The following is a 15,280-nucleotide window of genomic DNA, read 5'->3' as shown; positions in this document are numbered from 1 at the left end:
TGATTTCAAAGTCTCTCTATGACAGGGTTCAACACCAGTTAATGTCTCACATCTTTGAAGTTCCTCTCTCTCTGTGTGTCTCCTCTCAGCCCCGGCGCAGGTGACCAGTCTGCGTGTGACCAACGGTGGCAGCACAGACAGCCTCCAAACCCAGTGGGAGCGGGCGGCCGGCGAGCTGGACTCGTACCGTGTGCTGCTCATCCACGACAGCAGTGTGATCAAGAACGAGAGCGCCCCAGCCCACACCACGGCCCACAGCTTCCTGGCGCTGAAGCCTGGTGCCCTCTACAGGGTGGTGGTCACCACTGTCAGGGCCGGACAAGCCTCCAGGCAGAGCGTGGCAGAGGGAAGCACAGGTAGACAACACAATGATGACTGATAGATGTAGCCTACTTTAAATTTATCATGTTAAAATAGATCAGTTAGAAGATTTAGCTAGCACACATGGATATGAATCCCATTAAAAGCACTCACAGTTTTAACTGTCTTTGTGTGACAAACACACGTACCAGTTTATGCAAAATAATGTCAGAGAATGTCTTCTATTCTATTTGGGATTGACAGGATAGTATTCAGAACTTTCTTAGCTCTTATCTGATGCGACAGGAATTTTCCTGGAATTTCCAGGATATCCGACTATGTAACAAACATGTCAAGGTTTTCCTTTCAAAGACTTCCCTTCATGAAGGGAAAAGGATTGGGGTCTACAGTATTTTGTATTGTTGAATCCCAGCTACCTTAATCTGAGAACATTTTCATTAAAAGATGGAGGTGGAAACAGCCCCACTGCCTGCCCCACCACCGTTGTTATTGTTTTTGTTGCTGAGTTGAAGAAAATATGCAGTACATATTGTGCTCTTCTATTGCGCGTCCGACGGGAAAAACAGTTTTTGCAGTAACTTCTTTGTTGTAATATCGCAAACAGACGTGTCTGTTTCCCCATTAAGGATTCCAGCTTTAAAATGAAAATAATATACAATGGAATATGAGGCCTATATAAATTCAGCCACAACTTTGTTTCATCACAAAACCTGAGCGCAACCTCTGTCCGGTGAAGTTCACAAAGAATATTGCATATAACAAACAGTTACATGACCTACAGCATGGACAAGCAAGTTAATGTTTCCGACATTTTCGGACTACTAAACAACAATGGATTTATTTACCACAAGTCGCAAAGACAACAGGAACTGCCTCCACCATTCCAGCACCATTTCAACATCATTAAATCACCTCTGCTTAGTCTAATACAGTGACAACTTAAAGGATACCAAAAACAATTTAGTCCAATCAAAGTAAGCTAAAAATGATGTCGCTGTTCATGGTTCTGATTTGTGTGCGTCCGTGCAAGTAGAAAAAACATTTTGACTTACCCTACTTGTAGAGAAACACCAATGCGATCCACCTCTTTCATGTTGACGAAACGGTCTATGACTGTCGTACAGTACGCACTTTAATTTTTTGTTGTCCTAGGCTACCTGGCTAAAATACCTGCTCGCTAGGCTAACTTCTTTTCATGGGCAACGTTTGCTAGTTAACATTACCCTTCTACATCTAGCTACATATTTCACTTCCATCCTCTCAGTCCAGGGGCACAATGTATACATTTATGGTTGGATCAGAATTGCCATTATAATCATTGGCCAGTACGGCAAAAGTAAAACCACAAGTATAAATCCCTATCTCCAGCCAAGGCTAATTTAAGAAAGGGGAAATGTTATCTAGATAGCTAGCCACAGGATGACAACAACACAATGAGATGCAACAATTCAGGTTGTTTCCGTCATCTCTTGATGCGATGTGCCAAATCCACACTGGTTTCCCTTGCATTCAATGCTAAGGGCGGCAACAATGTCATACTCTTTATGACCAGACAGCATCAGATAAATGGCCTACACATACAGAGACAGAGGGGCGCTGTTTTGCTCGCCCGGATGCTTTCTCCGGTGAGATACATTCAGCCTCTTGCGATTTGAAGTACAATTATGAAACACAGAGAGATGAAAGATTTATTTTATTTTATTCATTGTTACATTTTTTGAAATGGCTTCCCTTGGTAGGCATGAATACACACAACTGCTGCTAGAATATCAGTCTTCTAGATCTTGTATCCCTCGTAGATCTCTTTTAGTGGATCTTACTTGTAGATCTTGAAACGTATTTCAGCTTTATCATATTCCTTTCATTTCTTCTCTCCTTTCCTGATACTCTTGTGTGTCATCTCTAATGTGTTATGTTTTCTTCCAAAATATCTGGGTAATTCAGTCCAAATCCCTGTAACACAAACACAGCAGTTCACTTGAGTTACATTTGAGTAATTTAGCAGATGCTCTAATACAGAGCGACGTACAGTAGTGAGTGCATAAATATTCATACTGGGCCCCCGTGGGAATCAAACCCACAACCCTGGCGTTGCAAGCGCCATGCGCTACCTACTGAGTCACACGGGATCAGTTCTAGGACACAATCTAAGCCAATCTCATGCTATGAGCCTGGTTATCTGGTTATCTATTAAACCTAAGAGATATTCAACAGATCAGGTTCGTGGTGAAATGACTCCATGAAGCCTGATTCAACACTCACCAATCAGAGTCAGACTCATCAGTACTCTCTGTATCTAAGAAAGAAGAAGAAGGAGAAGAATTTGTTCTTAACTGACTTGCCTAGTTAAATATAGGTAATATCTTCCCACTCCTCAGAGTCTGAATCCTCTGATGATGTCTGTTGTCTCGCCCTCCTCTTTGCCTCACTCTCTCCTATTCTCTTCTCTGTCCGTTTCATTTGCTCTCGCTTCTCTCTTTCTTTCTTCTCTTGCTCCTTTCTCATTTTCTCTCGCTTCTCTTTTTCTTTCCTCTCCTGCTTATTTTTTATCTTCTCTTTTTCCTTCAGTTTTAGTTTAAGCTCTCTGTTTTTCTCCTCCTGCTTTTGTACCTTTTTCTCAACTTTTGCTTTCTTTTTCTCAGCTTCAGCTAACTTTTTCGCCGCTTTTTCGTTGTCCTTCTCCTCTTTTTTCAGGCGCTTCTTCTCATCTTGTTCTCTTTTTTTCTCAGCTTCAGACAACCTTTTTTTCCCCTTTTCTTCTTCCTTCTTCTCCATCTCCAGGTTCTTTATCCTCTCCTGTTCTTTCTTTTTCTCTTCCTCAAGTCTATGTTTCTCCACCTTTTCTTTTTCCTTCCTCTCCTTCTCCCGATTTCTTGCCATCTCTTTTTCTTTATTTTTCTCTGCTTCCAATCTCAGTTTCTCCTCTTTTTCTTTTTCCTTTTTCTCCTTCTTCTGGTTCTTTATCCTCTTCTTTTCTTCCTCAAACCTAAGATTCTCTTCCAGTTCTTGTGCCTTCAGCTCATTCGCAAGGATCTTCAGCCTCTCTTTTTCTTTCTGTTTCTCTTCTTCCCATTTAAATTTCTCCTCCTTTTCTTTTTCTTTCCTCTCCTTCTCCAGGTTCTTAATCCTCTCTTTCTCTTTCTTTTTTTCTTCCTCCAACCTGAGTTTATCCTCCTTGTCTTTTTCTTTCCTCTCCTTCTCCAGGTTCTTAATCCTCTCTTTCTCTTTCTTTTTTTCTTCCTCCAACCTGAGTTTCTCCTCCTTTTCTTTTTCTTTCCTCTCCTTCTCCAGGTTCTTAATCCTCTCTTTCTCTTTCTTTTTTTCTTCCTCCAACCTGAGTTTATCCTCCTTGTCTTTTTCCTTCCGCAACTTCTCCAGGGTCTTCATCCTCTCTTTTCCTTTCTTTCGCTCTTCGTCAAATGTCTCTGCCAATCTTAAGTCCCTCTCAGCCTTTTCTTTTCTAATTTCATCTAGACATTTCTGGCTCTCTTTCATCTGTTTTATCAGCGTGTTCTCCTCCTGTTCGACCCTCTTTTCCTGATCCCCAATACACTGTTCCTTCTCTGTCAATTCCTCCTCCCCGTCATCTGCTTTCTCTTTCTGACCTACATTCTGCATCTTCATCCATTTTCTCTCCATCTCTTTTTCCACCACTTCAAGTATCTCAATCCGATCCAACTCCCTCTCATTTTCTATCGCCTTCCTCATCTCTATCATGTCCTGCTCCGTTTTCTGTATTATATTTGCTGGAGACTTCCTCTGCAACTTCTTCCATTTTCTCTCCATCTCTTTTTCCACCGCCACAAGTATCTCCGCCCGGTCCTTCTCCCTCTCCTCTTCTATTGTCTTCATCATCTCCTCAATCCCCTTCTCCTGTTTCAAAGCCGGGTCCGAGGATGCGTCTGTGTATAGCCCCTCGAGAATAGTAGGTGGCAACGGCAGAGGGCGTTTGGGAGGAGAGAGATCAGGAAACCAATGTGTTATAGGCATGGGAGGATCAACCAGTGGGGGTAGGACAGGAGAGCGTCCATGGAGTCTCTGTCCAGCTGGGAGGACACCTGAGCTGCCTGTCAGAGACACACTCTGGTAGTACTGATGCCGTCCTGACGTAGGCTGGCCAGCGGGGGGCACTGGAATGGGGAATTCCCAAGAAGGTTTCATGGAGGTTAAGGAGTCACCCACACCATTCATGTTCTGTCGCATAAGAAACAGAGCAATATTAGGTAGTTATAGCATGCGCATCTTTGTTAAACGGCATAGAATTAATCGAATACTTGTTCAAGCTACACTACATACATTCAACCGATTAAACATGACAGGATATATACTGCAGCTATAATATCGTGGAATTAAGAAAAATATCTGCAGGGCTTTTCTTCCGGCTCCATTGAACTTTCTCAATGTCAAACTTGATTTAGACCTGCATACCAGGCCACTAGGTGCTCAAACTGGGCGCTCTTATGTTTGAAATCATGTCATCTCACCTCCTCAAGCAGCTCTCCCAGTCTCCTCATCTCTGCCCAGAGTGTCTTGGTCTCCACATCTACCTTCTCCTCCAGCCTTCTGACGACCACACAGAGTTCCTGGTTGTCCTTTGCCTGCTTCCATTTGCTGTACTGCAGCAGCTCCTCATGCTTCTGCTGTTTCTTCTGGCTCTTTTTCAGCTGAGCCATCATGGCTTCCTGGTCACTCTTCAGGACTTTGATGGCCTCCCCAATCAGAGTCACCTTCTCTCTGAGGAGACCCACTTTCTGAGACTTGGTGGGCTGCCTCTGAACAAGATGAATGTATGAAAGGAGATCACCATGTTCAAAAATAAAAGTAAAAAAACATGTTTTAGTACCAAATATTTGAACATAAAATGACATAGCAATGACGAAGTTTGAACTTAGAAAATTGAGAAATAGCAATTAATTGAACATCAAATAAGTTACATGAAAAAGGAAGCTCCTACTTACAGTAAGGAGTTGTACTCTCTTTGGACCAGGCAAACAGAAACAGTCCATGATGACTGTCTTGTATGTGGACAACTTGATGGCACAAAACAAAGCAATCAATGCAATATAGCCTAAATCATTCGGGATATTTTCTTAGCTTAGACTTTACAATTATTAGACATATTCAATTGGTATATATCTACATAGATAGAACATACTTATTCGAGAGATGAAGTGGCGAATAATTCACACATTTCACAGTTCATTTTGGATCATCCGTATGCTTCAAGTCCTTTCTTTATGAGTAGCCTTATCTGTTTGCACTCCAACACAAAGGTTAGAACATACTACGAGAATTGGAATGCAATTATGACATCATTTTATTATGATGCAGGATACTGGGTTTTGAAAACGATAGTCAATGAAAACGCATCCCCTTAGAATTACAATGAGCATTCTAATTCTATGTACATACCTCATTATGGCATCACAGCAATTAATAGGCTACATCATGCCATAATCAATAAAATGGCACCCAATTTAGACCAATATTATGTGAGTTTCACATACAATAATATTATTTTGGCCAGATTATGCCCTCCTGTGCTGTCGGTCTGAACAATGATATAGGGCTACACCTCACATAGATGTAGGCTAGGCCTGAACAATGATATAGGGCTACACCTCACATAGATGTAGGCTAGGCCTGAACAATGATATAGGGCTACACCTCACATAGATGTAGGCTAGGCCTGAACAATGATATAGGGCTACACCTCACATAGATGTAGGCTAGGCCTGAACAATGATATAGGGCTACATCTCACATAGATGTAGGCTAGGCCTGAACAATGATATAGGCCTACACCTCACATAGATGTAGGCTAGGCCTGAACAATGATATAGGGCTACACCTCACATAGATGTAGGCTAGGCCTGAACAATGATATAGGCCTACACCTCACATAGATGTAGGCTAGGCCTGAACAATGATATAGGGCTACATCTCACATAGATGTAGGCTAGGCCTGAACAATGATATAGGCCTACACCTCACATAGATGTAGGCTAGGCCTGAACAATGATATAGGGCTACACTTCACATAGATGTAGGCTAGGCCTGAACAATGATATAGGCCTACATCTCACAATAATGTAATAATAGTTTTTCTTTCCGCTTGTATTTTGTATTTATATTGATGTGTGTATTTTCTGTAATGTACAGTGCATTTGGAAAGTATTCAGAACCCTGGACTTTTCCCACAATACAGCCTTGTTTTAAAATTGATTCAATCGTTTTTTTCCCCTAATCAATCTACACACAATATCCCATAATGACAAAGTAAAAACTGTTTTTTAGAAATGTTTGCAAATGTATATAAAAACAACCCATAAATATCACATTTACATAAGTATTCAGACCCTTTACTCAGTACTTTGTTGAATCACCTTTGGCAGCGAATACAGCCATGAGTCTTCTTGGGTATGACGCTACAAGCTTGGAACACCTGTATTTGGGGAGTTTCTCACATTCATCTCTGCAGATCATCTCAAGCTCTGTCAGGTTGGATGGGGAGCATCGCTGCACAGCTATTTTCAGGTCTCTCCAGAGATGTTAGATCGAGTTCAAGTCCGGTCTCTGGCTGGGCCACTCAAGGACATTCAGAAACTTGTCCCGAAGCCACTCCTACGTTGTCTTGGCTGTGTGCTTAGGGTCATTGTCCAGGTTGGAAGGTGAACCTTTGCCCCAGTCTGAGGTCCTGAGCGCTCTGGAGCAGGTTTTCATCAAGGATCTCTTTGTACTTTGCTCCGTTCATCTTTCCCTCGATCCTGACGAGTCTCCCAGTCCCTGCCACTGAAAAACATCCTCACAGCGTGATGATGCCACCACCATGCTTCACCGTAGGGATGGTGCCAGGTTTCTTCCAGACGTGACGCTTGGCATTCAGGCCAAAGAGTTGAATCTTGGTTTCATCAGACCAGAGAATCTTGTTTCTCATGGTCTGAGAGTCTTTAGGTGCCTTTTGGCAAACTCCAAGCGGGCTGTCATGTGCCTTTTACTGAGGAGTGGCTTCAGTCTGGCCATTGTACCATAAAGGCCTGATTGGTGGAGTGCTGTGGAGATGGTTGTCCTTCTGGAAGGTTCTCCCATCTCCACAGAGGAACTCTGGAGCTCTGTCAGAGTGACCATCGGGTTCTTGGTCACCTCGCCTTCTCCCCCGATTGCTCAGTTTGGCCGGGCGGCCAACTCTAGGAAGAGTCTTGGTTCAAAACTTCTTCCATTTAAAAACGATGGAGGCCACTGTGTTCTTGGGGACTTTCAATGCTGCAGAAATGTTTTGGTACCCTTCCCCAGGTCTGTGCCTCGACACAATCCTGTCTCACCTCATGGCCTGGTTTTTGCTCTGACATGCACTGCCTACTGTGGGACCTTATATAGACAGGTGTCCAATCAAGTGGATTTACTACAGGTGGACTCTCCTCAAGTTGTAGAAACATCTCAAGAATGATCAATTGGAACAGGATGCACCTTAGCTCAATTTCAATTCTCATAGCAAAGTGTCTGAATACTTATTTAAATAAGGTATTTCTGTTTTATTTTTTTTTACTTGTTTTCGCTTTGTCATTATGGGGCATTGTGTGTAGATTGATGAGGCAAAAATAGAATAAGGTAGAATAAGGTTTGTAACGTAACAAAATGTGTAAAAAGTCAAGGGGTCTGAATACTTTCTGAATGCACTGTATGTAATTCAGGGCTCATCCGTAAAAGAGACCTGGGTCTCAGCATGACTCCCTGATAAAATAAAGGTTCAATATTAAAACCTTTTTTTTTAAATTATCTGTAGCCTATTAGTGCAGTCACATTCCATTCATGACACTTACTCTCTTTCTTCACCATTTATTTATTAAATAACTTTTGTATGAATTTCTCATAAATGGCTCAAGCTTGTTGGGGTCAACTATGCATTGCCAGTTTTATCTCAATCTCTTCATTCAAAGACTCAATCATGGACACTCTTACTGACAATTGTGGCTGCTTTGTGTGATGTATTGTTGTCTCTACCTTCTTGCCCATTGTGCTGTTGTCTGTGCCCAATAATGTTTGTACCATGTTTTGTGCTGCTACCATGTATCAGGTATGAAGGTAAAAACCCAGATGCACACAACGTCGAAATAACAATGGTTTAATAGTCCAACAGGGGCAGGCAATAGACAGGTCAAGGCAGGCAGGGGTCAGTAAACCAGAGGCGGGGCAACGGCACCGGACGGCAGGCAGGCTCAGGGTCAGGGTAGGCAGAGGTCAATAATCCAGAGGTGTGGCAAAAGTACAGGTTGGCAGGCAGAGTGGTCAGGCAGGCGGGTTCAGAGACAGGAGGGTGAGAAAAAGAGAGACTGGGAAAAGCAGGAGCTGAGACACAAACACGCTGGTTGACTTGACAAGCAAGACAAACTGGCAACAGAGAAACAGAGATCACAGGTATAAATACACAGGGGATAATGGGGAAGATGGGCGACACCTGGAGGGGGGTGGAGACAATCACAAAGACAGGTGAAACAGATCAGGGTGTGACACCATGTTGTGTTGCTACCATGCTGTGTTGTCATGTGTCGCTGCCTTGCTATGTTGTTGTCTGATGTCTCTCTTTATGTAGTGTTGTCTCTCTTGTTGTGATGTGTGTTTTGTCCCATATTTCTATATTTTTTATTTTTAATCCCAGACCCCGTCCCAGCAGGAGGCCTTTTGCCTTTTGGTAGGCCGTCGTTGTAAATAAGAATATGTTCTTAACTGACTTGCCTAGTTAAATAAAGGTTAAATTAAAAACATTTAAAAATTGAACACACAGCCAAGTTACTGTTTTGTTGTTGCTTGTAAGAGATGTTCTTACATATCCCACATTATTATTGAGAAAAAAATAACAAGAATTCAAATAAAAAATAGTTGTTTTTAAGTCCTTACAATACAAATAAGTTATAAAAGTTTTTATTTTTATTTGTTTAACTATATATTTTGATTCATATAGTCTTCACAGCTGCAAATGTGAACAGACAGTGATTCACAGAATGACTGAATCAGTCTCTCTCTCTCCCCATCCCCCCTTCCAGTCCCTGCTGCTGTAGGTGAGGTGACAGTCAGTAACAACGGTCGTATGGACTTCCTCAGTGTGTCATGGCGACCAGCCAAAGGCGACGTGGATAGTTACCTGGTCACCCTGAAGGACCGCGAGAGGACCGTCCACACCCTGGTCGTGTCCAAGTCCAGCCCTGAGTGTGTGTTCAAGTCCCTGGTGTCTGGACGGCTCTATAAAATCTCTATCGTCTCCCGCAGTGGAGTCTACGAAAACCACACCATCGTGCAGGAACGCACACGTAGGTCTACCATGTCTACCTGTTTGTCTGTCTGAAATACGTATTGTCTGCTTGCTTTGCTGTTCTACTCAATTCAAGTGTTCTTCAATTCTATTCTATTCTTTTCCTCTCCCCAGAGCCCTCTAGTGTCCAGAACCCGACAGCGATCCACTCGGCCAGGGATGACTACCTGAAGGTGTACTGGCGCCATGCGGCCGGGGACTTTGACTACTACCAGGTGGTCATCAAACACAACAACATCTTCCACCAGAACAAGACGGTTATGAAGAGCCAGAACGAGTGTGTGTTCAACGGCCTGGTGCCCGGGAGGCTGTACACTGTCATCGTCAGCACCTGGAGCGGGAAGTATGAGACCAGCATGTCCACAGACGGAAGGACCTGTGAGTGATACGAATAGTACTATGCTATATCTCTCTTTTTATTTTGAATATATAATATGTGCATAGCATAGTGGTGGTTGTAATAATAATTAAGCTAGTTACATTTATAACTGTCACATTTTGGTGAAACAGTTTCCTTGAGCATGCTTATTTTAAACCTGTCTCTCGCCACCCTCTGTCCTTTTGTATGTGCTTTACATTGAGTTTGTATGCTGCAAAATGTATTGCCTCTGAGAACATTACAGTTGATCTATTTTAATCTGGATTCTGTCTGTGACAGTCCCTGCGGCGGTGAGATCACTAGCTCTGGCTGGGCGGGGCACGGAGGACCTTCGTGTCACCTGGTTGGCTGCTCTGGGTGATGTGGATCACTACGAGGTGCAGCTCCTCTTCAACGACATGAAGGTTAGTCCTCCTGGTCCAGTCTACAGAAGTACCTGGTTAGTCTGTCTTCATGTTTAGAGGACTTTTATGACCTTCATTTTGTTCTTGTATTTACTCTCTGCTTTATTTCTATTTATCTTACTGATTTTATTATGTAAAGTGACTTTGGGTGATTCAAAAAAAGTATAGTAATTTAATATCGCAGAATGTATTAATAATGAATGTATTAATAATGAATGTATTAATTAATAATGAATGTATTAATTAATAATGAATGTATTAGTAATGAATGTATTAATAATGAATGTATTAATTAATAATGAATGTATTAATAATGAATGTATTAATTAATAATGAATGTATTAATTAATAATGAATGTATTAGTAATGAATGTATTAATAATGAATGTATTAATTAATAATGAATGTATTAATAATGAATGTATTAATTAATAATGTATTAATAATGAATGTATTAATTAATAATGAATGTATTAATGAATAATGTATTAATTAATAATGAATGTATTAATAATGAATGTATTAATAATGAATGTATTATGTACTATAATTATGAAGGTGTTCCCGCCCATCACCCTGGGCAGCAGTGCGGGGGCGTGTGTCCTGTCCTCCCTCACCCCGGGACGCCTCTATAAGATCCACGTTTCCACCTTCAGCGGACCCAACCAGAGGGCCCAGTTCATAGAGGGCAGGACAGGTAAACCAAACCAACACAACCGCTGGGTTAAAAAAATGAGGCTACATTTGTTTTCTTTCAAAATACTTGTGTTTGATTTGTTAGCACATTTGGGACTACTCCATTGGTTGAATTTAGTTAATAAAACGGGACACAGCAAAATGTCACAGAATCGAACAAATCTAACACAAGCAAAAGATAAACTGACAACAGTATTAATTTCCGTTCCATTTCCACCCCCTTTCTCCCTCTTCTGGTTCTTCTGTCTCCTTCTTTTCTTTTCTCCCCCTGCTTGTAGTTCCCAGCAAGGTCAAGAACATCCACGTGAGCAACAATGGGCAGAGCAACAGCCTGAAGATCAGCTGGACCCCGGGGCAGGGTGACGTGGACAGCTACTCTGTGTCGTTGTCACTGGACGGGCCAGAGGGACGCATGCTGGAGACGCGACCCGTACCCAAACACCCAAATCAGCTGGTCTTCAACTCCCTGCAGCCTGGACAGCTGTACAGTGTGACTGTAAGGTCTATCAGTGGTATACTGTTGAACAACAACACGGCCAGCGGACGCACCGGTGAGGAGGCTACATAAGGACTCATAACACATTCTTTACTCGTACACTGCATTCATAAGCAGTGCGTTAGCATTTCATACTGTATATTTGGGTGTTTTGGTGGTGGACTGGGAAGGAATAGCGATGTCTCTCACTGGTTCTTGGCTATCTACAATTTGAAATCAGTCCATTTGACTGAGCTGATTGGTTATGTGTTTTTTTTTACCTACCCCCTAATCGACTGCTGATTGGTCAACAGTGATGCTTATGTGCAATTTGTATCCTTAGGAAATAAGTCATCTCACCTCAATGGGACTCCCTGATTAAATAAAGGTCAAATCAATCAAATCAAAACTGTCCCCTCTCTCCTCAGTCCCCTCTGCAGTGACGGGCCTGCAGGCTGACAACAGACACACCACCTGCAGTATTCAGGTGAGCTGGCAGGAGGCCCGGGGAGTGGCGGACGGCTACAGCCTGCAGCTGCTGGACGACAGGGGACACCTGGTCACCAACAGGTATTATTATTTGTGTATTCTATTGGCATTCTTGTATTTATTGTATGAACCACTCCAATTGAATTGAATGGAATGGAATAGAATTTAATTGAATTAAATTGAACAGCTCCCAGGCCTCCTCTGGGTCCACTCCGCTCCAACACCACTTCGACGGCCTCACCCCGGGGAAGAGGTACCACGTCCTGGTCCATACCACCAGCGGAGGGGTCCGCAGCGAGGGGGTCACCGCTGAAGCACGCACGCGTAAGACTGCATGGATTTATTCACCAAGTCCCTTGAAAACAATGTCCAGTGGTATTATGTGCAGTACAGAAGTGCTCAACCCTAATCCTGGAGAGCCATATGTTATTTTCTAGGAAGTTTTTCCTTCTCACTGTGCTTCTGCTTGCTCTTCAGGGTCTAGGTCAGGTTCCGGTAAAGCACATTGTAACAACTGCTGATGAGAGAGGGTTTTGATAAATCTGATTTCAATTTGATTGAATAATTCATCCCCAGGTCCGGCGGCGGTTAGCGACCTCTCCATCCAGGCCAACAGCAGCAGCAGCCTGTCCTTCCACTGGTCTCCCCCAGAGGGAGAGTTGGAAGGTTACGACCTCTACCTGTACAATGGAGACGACACCCTGTACGACCGGCGCAGCGGCCAGCCTAACACGCTGCAGGTCTCCTTCCAGGGCCTGAGGCCTGGTGCCCCCTACAGAATGGTGGTGTTAACACGCAGCGGAGAGCAGACCAACGACTCAGCTCTTTGGGCCAGGACTGGTGAGAGAGCTACAGATGTAGGATCTTAATTTGACCAGTATTGTCGCAGCAAAATAATCCTGCAGCAACAGTATTTGAACGTTTAGTCCATTCACACTTTTCCAACAATTTTATGTTGCTTGGTCGGTGGTTAGTCTATTAGCTGGCCAAAATTAGGCTGCATGAAAAGTGGAATCCTGTTAATGTAACTGTGTGTTAGTGTGGGTTTACAGTGAATTTATGTAAATCCTGCAGCGCAGGAAAATTCTCAGCAATGACAGAGTGATCAAATTAAAATCTAACATCTGTGCTCTCTAGTGCTGGGGAGGGGTACTGTCAGTCTAGGGTATGATAAACACAAATTCTTACTTGAGATAAGATGTGAGTTTCACGTCACATGATGGCACATATGTAAGGTGTTTCTTTCACATAAACTATGTGGTAAACAAACAACTAAGTGCCAACTATATCCGTCACGCTCACTGACATTACATCATGACTTGACATCTGATTTTATCGCTCCTCCTCGTCCTCCTCAGTCCCGGCTGCAGTGACGTCTCTGCAGGCCCGAAGTCGTCCCCAGTCGGAGGTGCTCTGGGTGTCGTGGGAGCGTGCAGTGGGGGAGCTGAGTGGCTACCTGCTGTCTGTCTACAACCCCGATGGCTCCCAGCAGGCAGAGGAGGCTCTAGGGCCCGACGCCACGGAGCATGCCGTCCCCACGCTGGTCCCCGGGCGCCTCTACCATGCTGTCATCCTCACCCGCAGTGGAGAGCTCACAAACAGGGCCACCACTCAGGGCAGGACCGGTGAGTCCTCTCTTACTAGATGATTGTCAGTGAGTGTCGACGTGGTGTTGAGGGGAATTAGTTTAGTCAGTGAAGAGAGCATATAGATGTACAGTAGAAAGGACAGCATTCTTGAGGGCTGTCCTGACATGTCTTGATGTTTAACAACACAGTTACCATATATTCTATACTAAAATCTGTTTTTTATTGTACAGTATTTGCTTGGATGTTCATAAAATTGCTTATCCTTCTTTGCGTTGTCCTCTTCTCTTCAGCCCCCAGACCCCCTACCTCTGTGTCATTTGGCGGGGTCACCAACACTTCACTGGAACTGACCTGGAGTGGTCCTGCAGGCAGCGACTACGACGACTTTGACCTGCAGTGGGAACCGCGGGACCACCTGTCTGTGTTCAACCCCTACCACACCCGGACCTCCGGCAGCCGCATCCTTAAGGGCCTGTACCCCGGACGCTTGTACAACTTCAGCCTGCGTACTGTCAGTGGGGCTGTTGGTGGTGTTGGTGAGGATGGGAGCCCTGCCTACAGCCTGCCCATCCACAAGAGCATCCGAACCAGTAGGTGGCGCTGTACTGTACACTGTTTGGTTGCAAGTATTGCAAGACTGAGAAGATGTCGAGTCGTTGCTTGGCTGGAACAAAATCCTGTGCGCACTACAGACACGGATAAAACAAGGTGCCAAATGTTTCGCCGGATGTATAAGCATCACCAAATATGGGGAGGAGAGGAAGCCCAGTGGCCGACAGTGGGAGAATATTGAACGAGATGGAATTAGGTGGACATTCTGCTCATTTTCTCATAGAAGAAAAGGCCAGTCTCAGAACAGTTTACTGTTCCCAAAACTAGAATCCGTTACGGACAGAGTGCGCAAATTTTGTAGACGTGACCCTTTGTTAAAGTTTAGAACAATTGTGTTGTTTACAAGGAGTGCAAAGGCGAATTGAGTTATTGCATACGCGCACTTCACAGAGAACGTGTTCCCTAGCGGAAATATAGGATCTCGCTAGCTCATGCTAGCTCATGCTTGGCTCTGCCCACCTCCTTGCTTTTTTTCTGCCCACTGCACAAATTAACTATCTTGAGTTAGTTATAAATATATTTGCCTCAGCTGACCTCTGTATTAGAGAGACTATAGTTTTTTTGTACCCCTGTTCTTACCTCTGACGCCCTCTACAATTTATCCCCTCCATAGAGCCAGAGCGTGTTCAGTACCTACACTGCCGCCCCCAGAACTCCACCTCCATCTCCTGCTCCTGGGGCCCCCCGGAGGCCGACTGTGATTCCTACACCATTGAGTGCCTCCACCAGGACTCCCGCACACTGGTGTACTCCCGGCGTACGGGCCGCGACAGCACCCTCTACCACATCACCCAGCTGGAGCCACACAAACGCTACACCGTCTCCATCAAGGCTATCTCCGACAGCATGACCAGCGAGGCCGCTGAGGATAGCGTGGTCACCATGATCGACCGTGAGTGCCATAGGGGTTGTGTTTAGCTTGTGGTCACAGTGACTGTGTGATGATGACCACAGGGAGACGTGATACGGTCAACTCTGTATGGCTAAATGACAGCCAAAGCCATTGAC

At 44.0% G+C, this 15,280-nt stretch overlaps 2 protein-coding genes across 2 annotated transcripts in view; one reads left to right on the top strand and one right to left on the bottom strand.

Annotated features, from left to right (window-relative positions):
* The window catches only part of LOC106573126 (receptor-type tyrosine-protein phosphatase beta), a 37,209-nt gene that overhangs the window by 8,111 nt on the left and 13,818 nt on the right, over nucleotides 1-15,280 (top strand). The window contains exons 8-19 of the mRNA XM_014147845.3: nucleotides 90-356; nucleotides 9,363-9,626; nucleotides 9,743-10,006; nucleotides 10,287-10,411; nucleotides 10,970-11,108; nucleotides 11,386-11,658; nucleotides 12,011-12,152; nucleotides 12,259-12,395; nucleotides 12,648-12,911; nucleotides 13,430-13,696; nucleotides 13,951-14,250; nucleotides 14,886-15,164. Of these exons, the coding sequence (XP_014003320.1) occupies nucleotides 90-356; nucleotides 9,363-9,626; nucleotides 9,743-10,006; nucleotides 10,287-10,411; nucleotides 10,970-11,108; nucleotides 11,386-11,658; nucleotides 12,011-12,152; nucleotides 12,259-12,395; nucleotides 12,648-12,911; nucleotides 13,430-13,696; nucleotides 13,951-14,250; nucleotides 14,886-15,164 (2,721 nt within the window). The remainder of the gene's footprint in view (nucleotides 1-89; nucleotides 357-9,362; nucleotides 9,627-9,742; nucleotides 10,007-10,286; nucleotides 10,412-10,969; nucleotides 11,109-11,385; nucleotides 11,659-12,010; nucleotides 12,153-12,258; nucleotides 12,396-12,647; nucleotides 12,912-13,429; nucleotides 13,697-13,950; nucleotides 14,251-14,885; nucleotides 15,165-15,280) is intronic.
* On the bottom strand, nucleotides 2,668-5,327 carry LOC145861070 (uncharacterized). Its single transcript, XM_082962451.1, has 3 exons — nucleotides 5,280-5,327; nucleotides 4,806-5,093; nucleotides 2,668-4,515 (listed from the first exon to the last, which is right to left on the bottom strand). The coding sequence occupies exons 1-3, from the start codon at nucleotides 5,325-5,327 to the stop codon at nucleotides 2,668-2,670; spliced, it is 2,184 nt and encodes a 727-aa protein (XP_082818577.1).

This window comes from Salmo salar, chromosome 16 (assembly GCF_965601325.2).
Source record: "Salmo salar chromosome 16, fSalSal1, whole genome shotgun sequence".
Lineage (NCBI taxonomy): Eukaryota > Metazoa > Chordata > Actinopteri > Salmoniformes > Salmonidae > Salmo > Salmo salar.
Note: the sequence above shows the minus strand (reverse complement) of the source record. Positions and strands in the feature narration are given on the sequence as shown.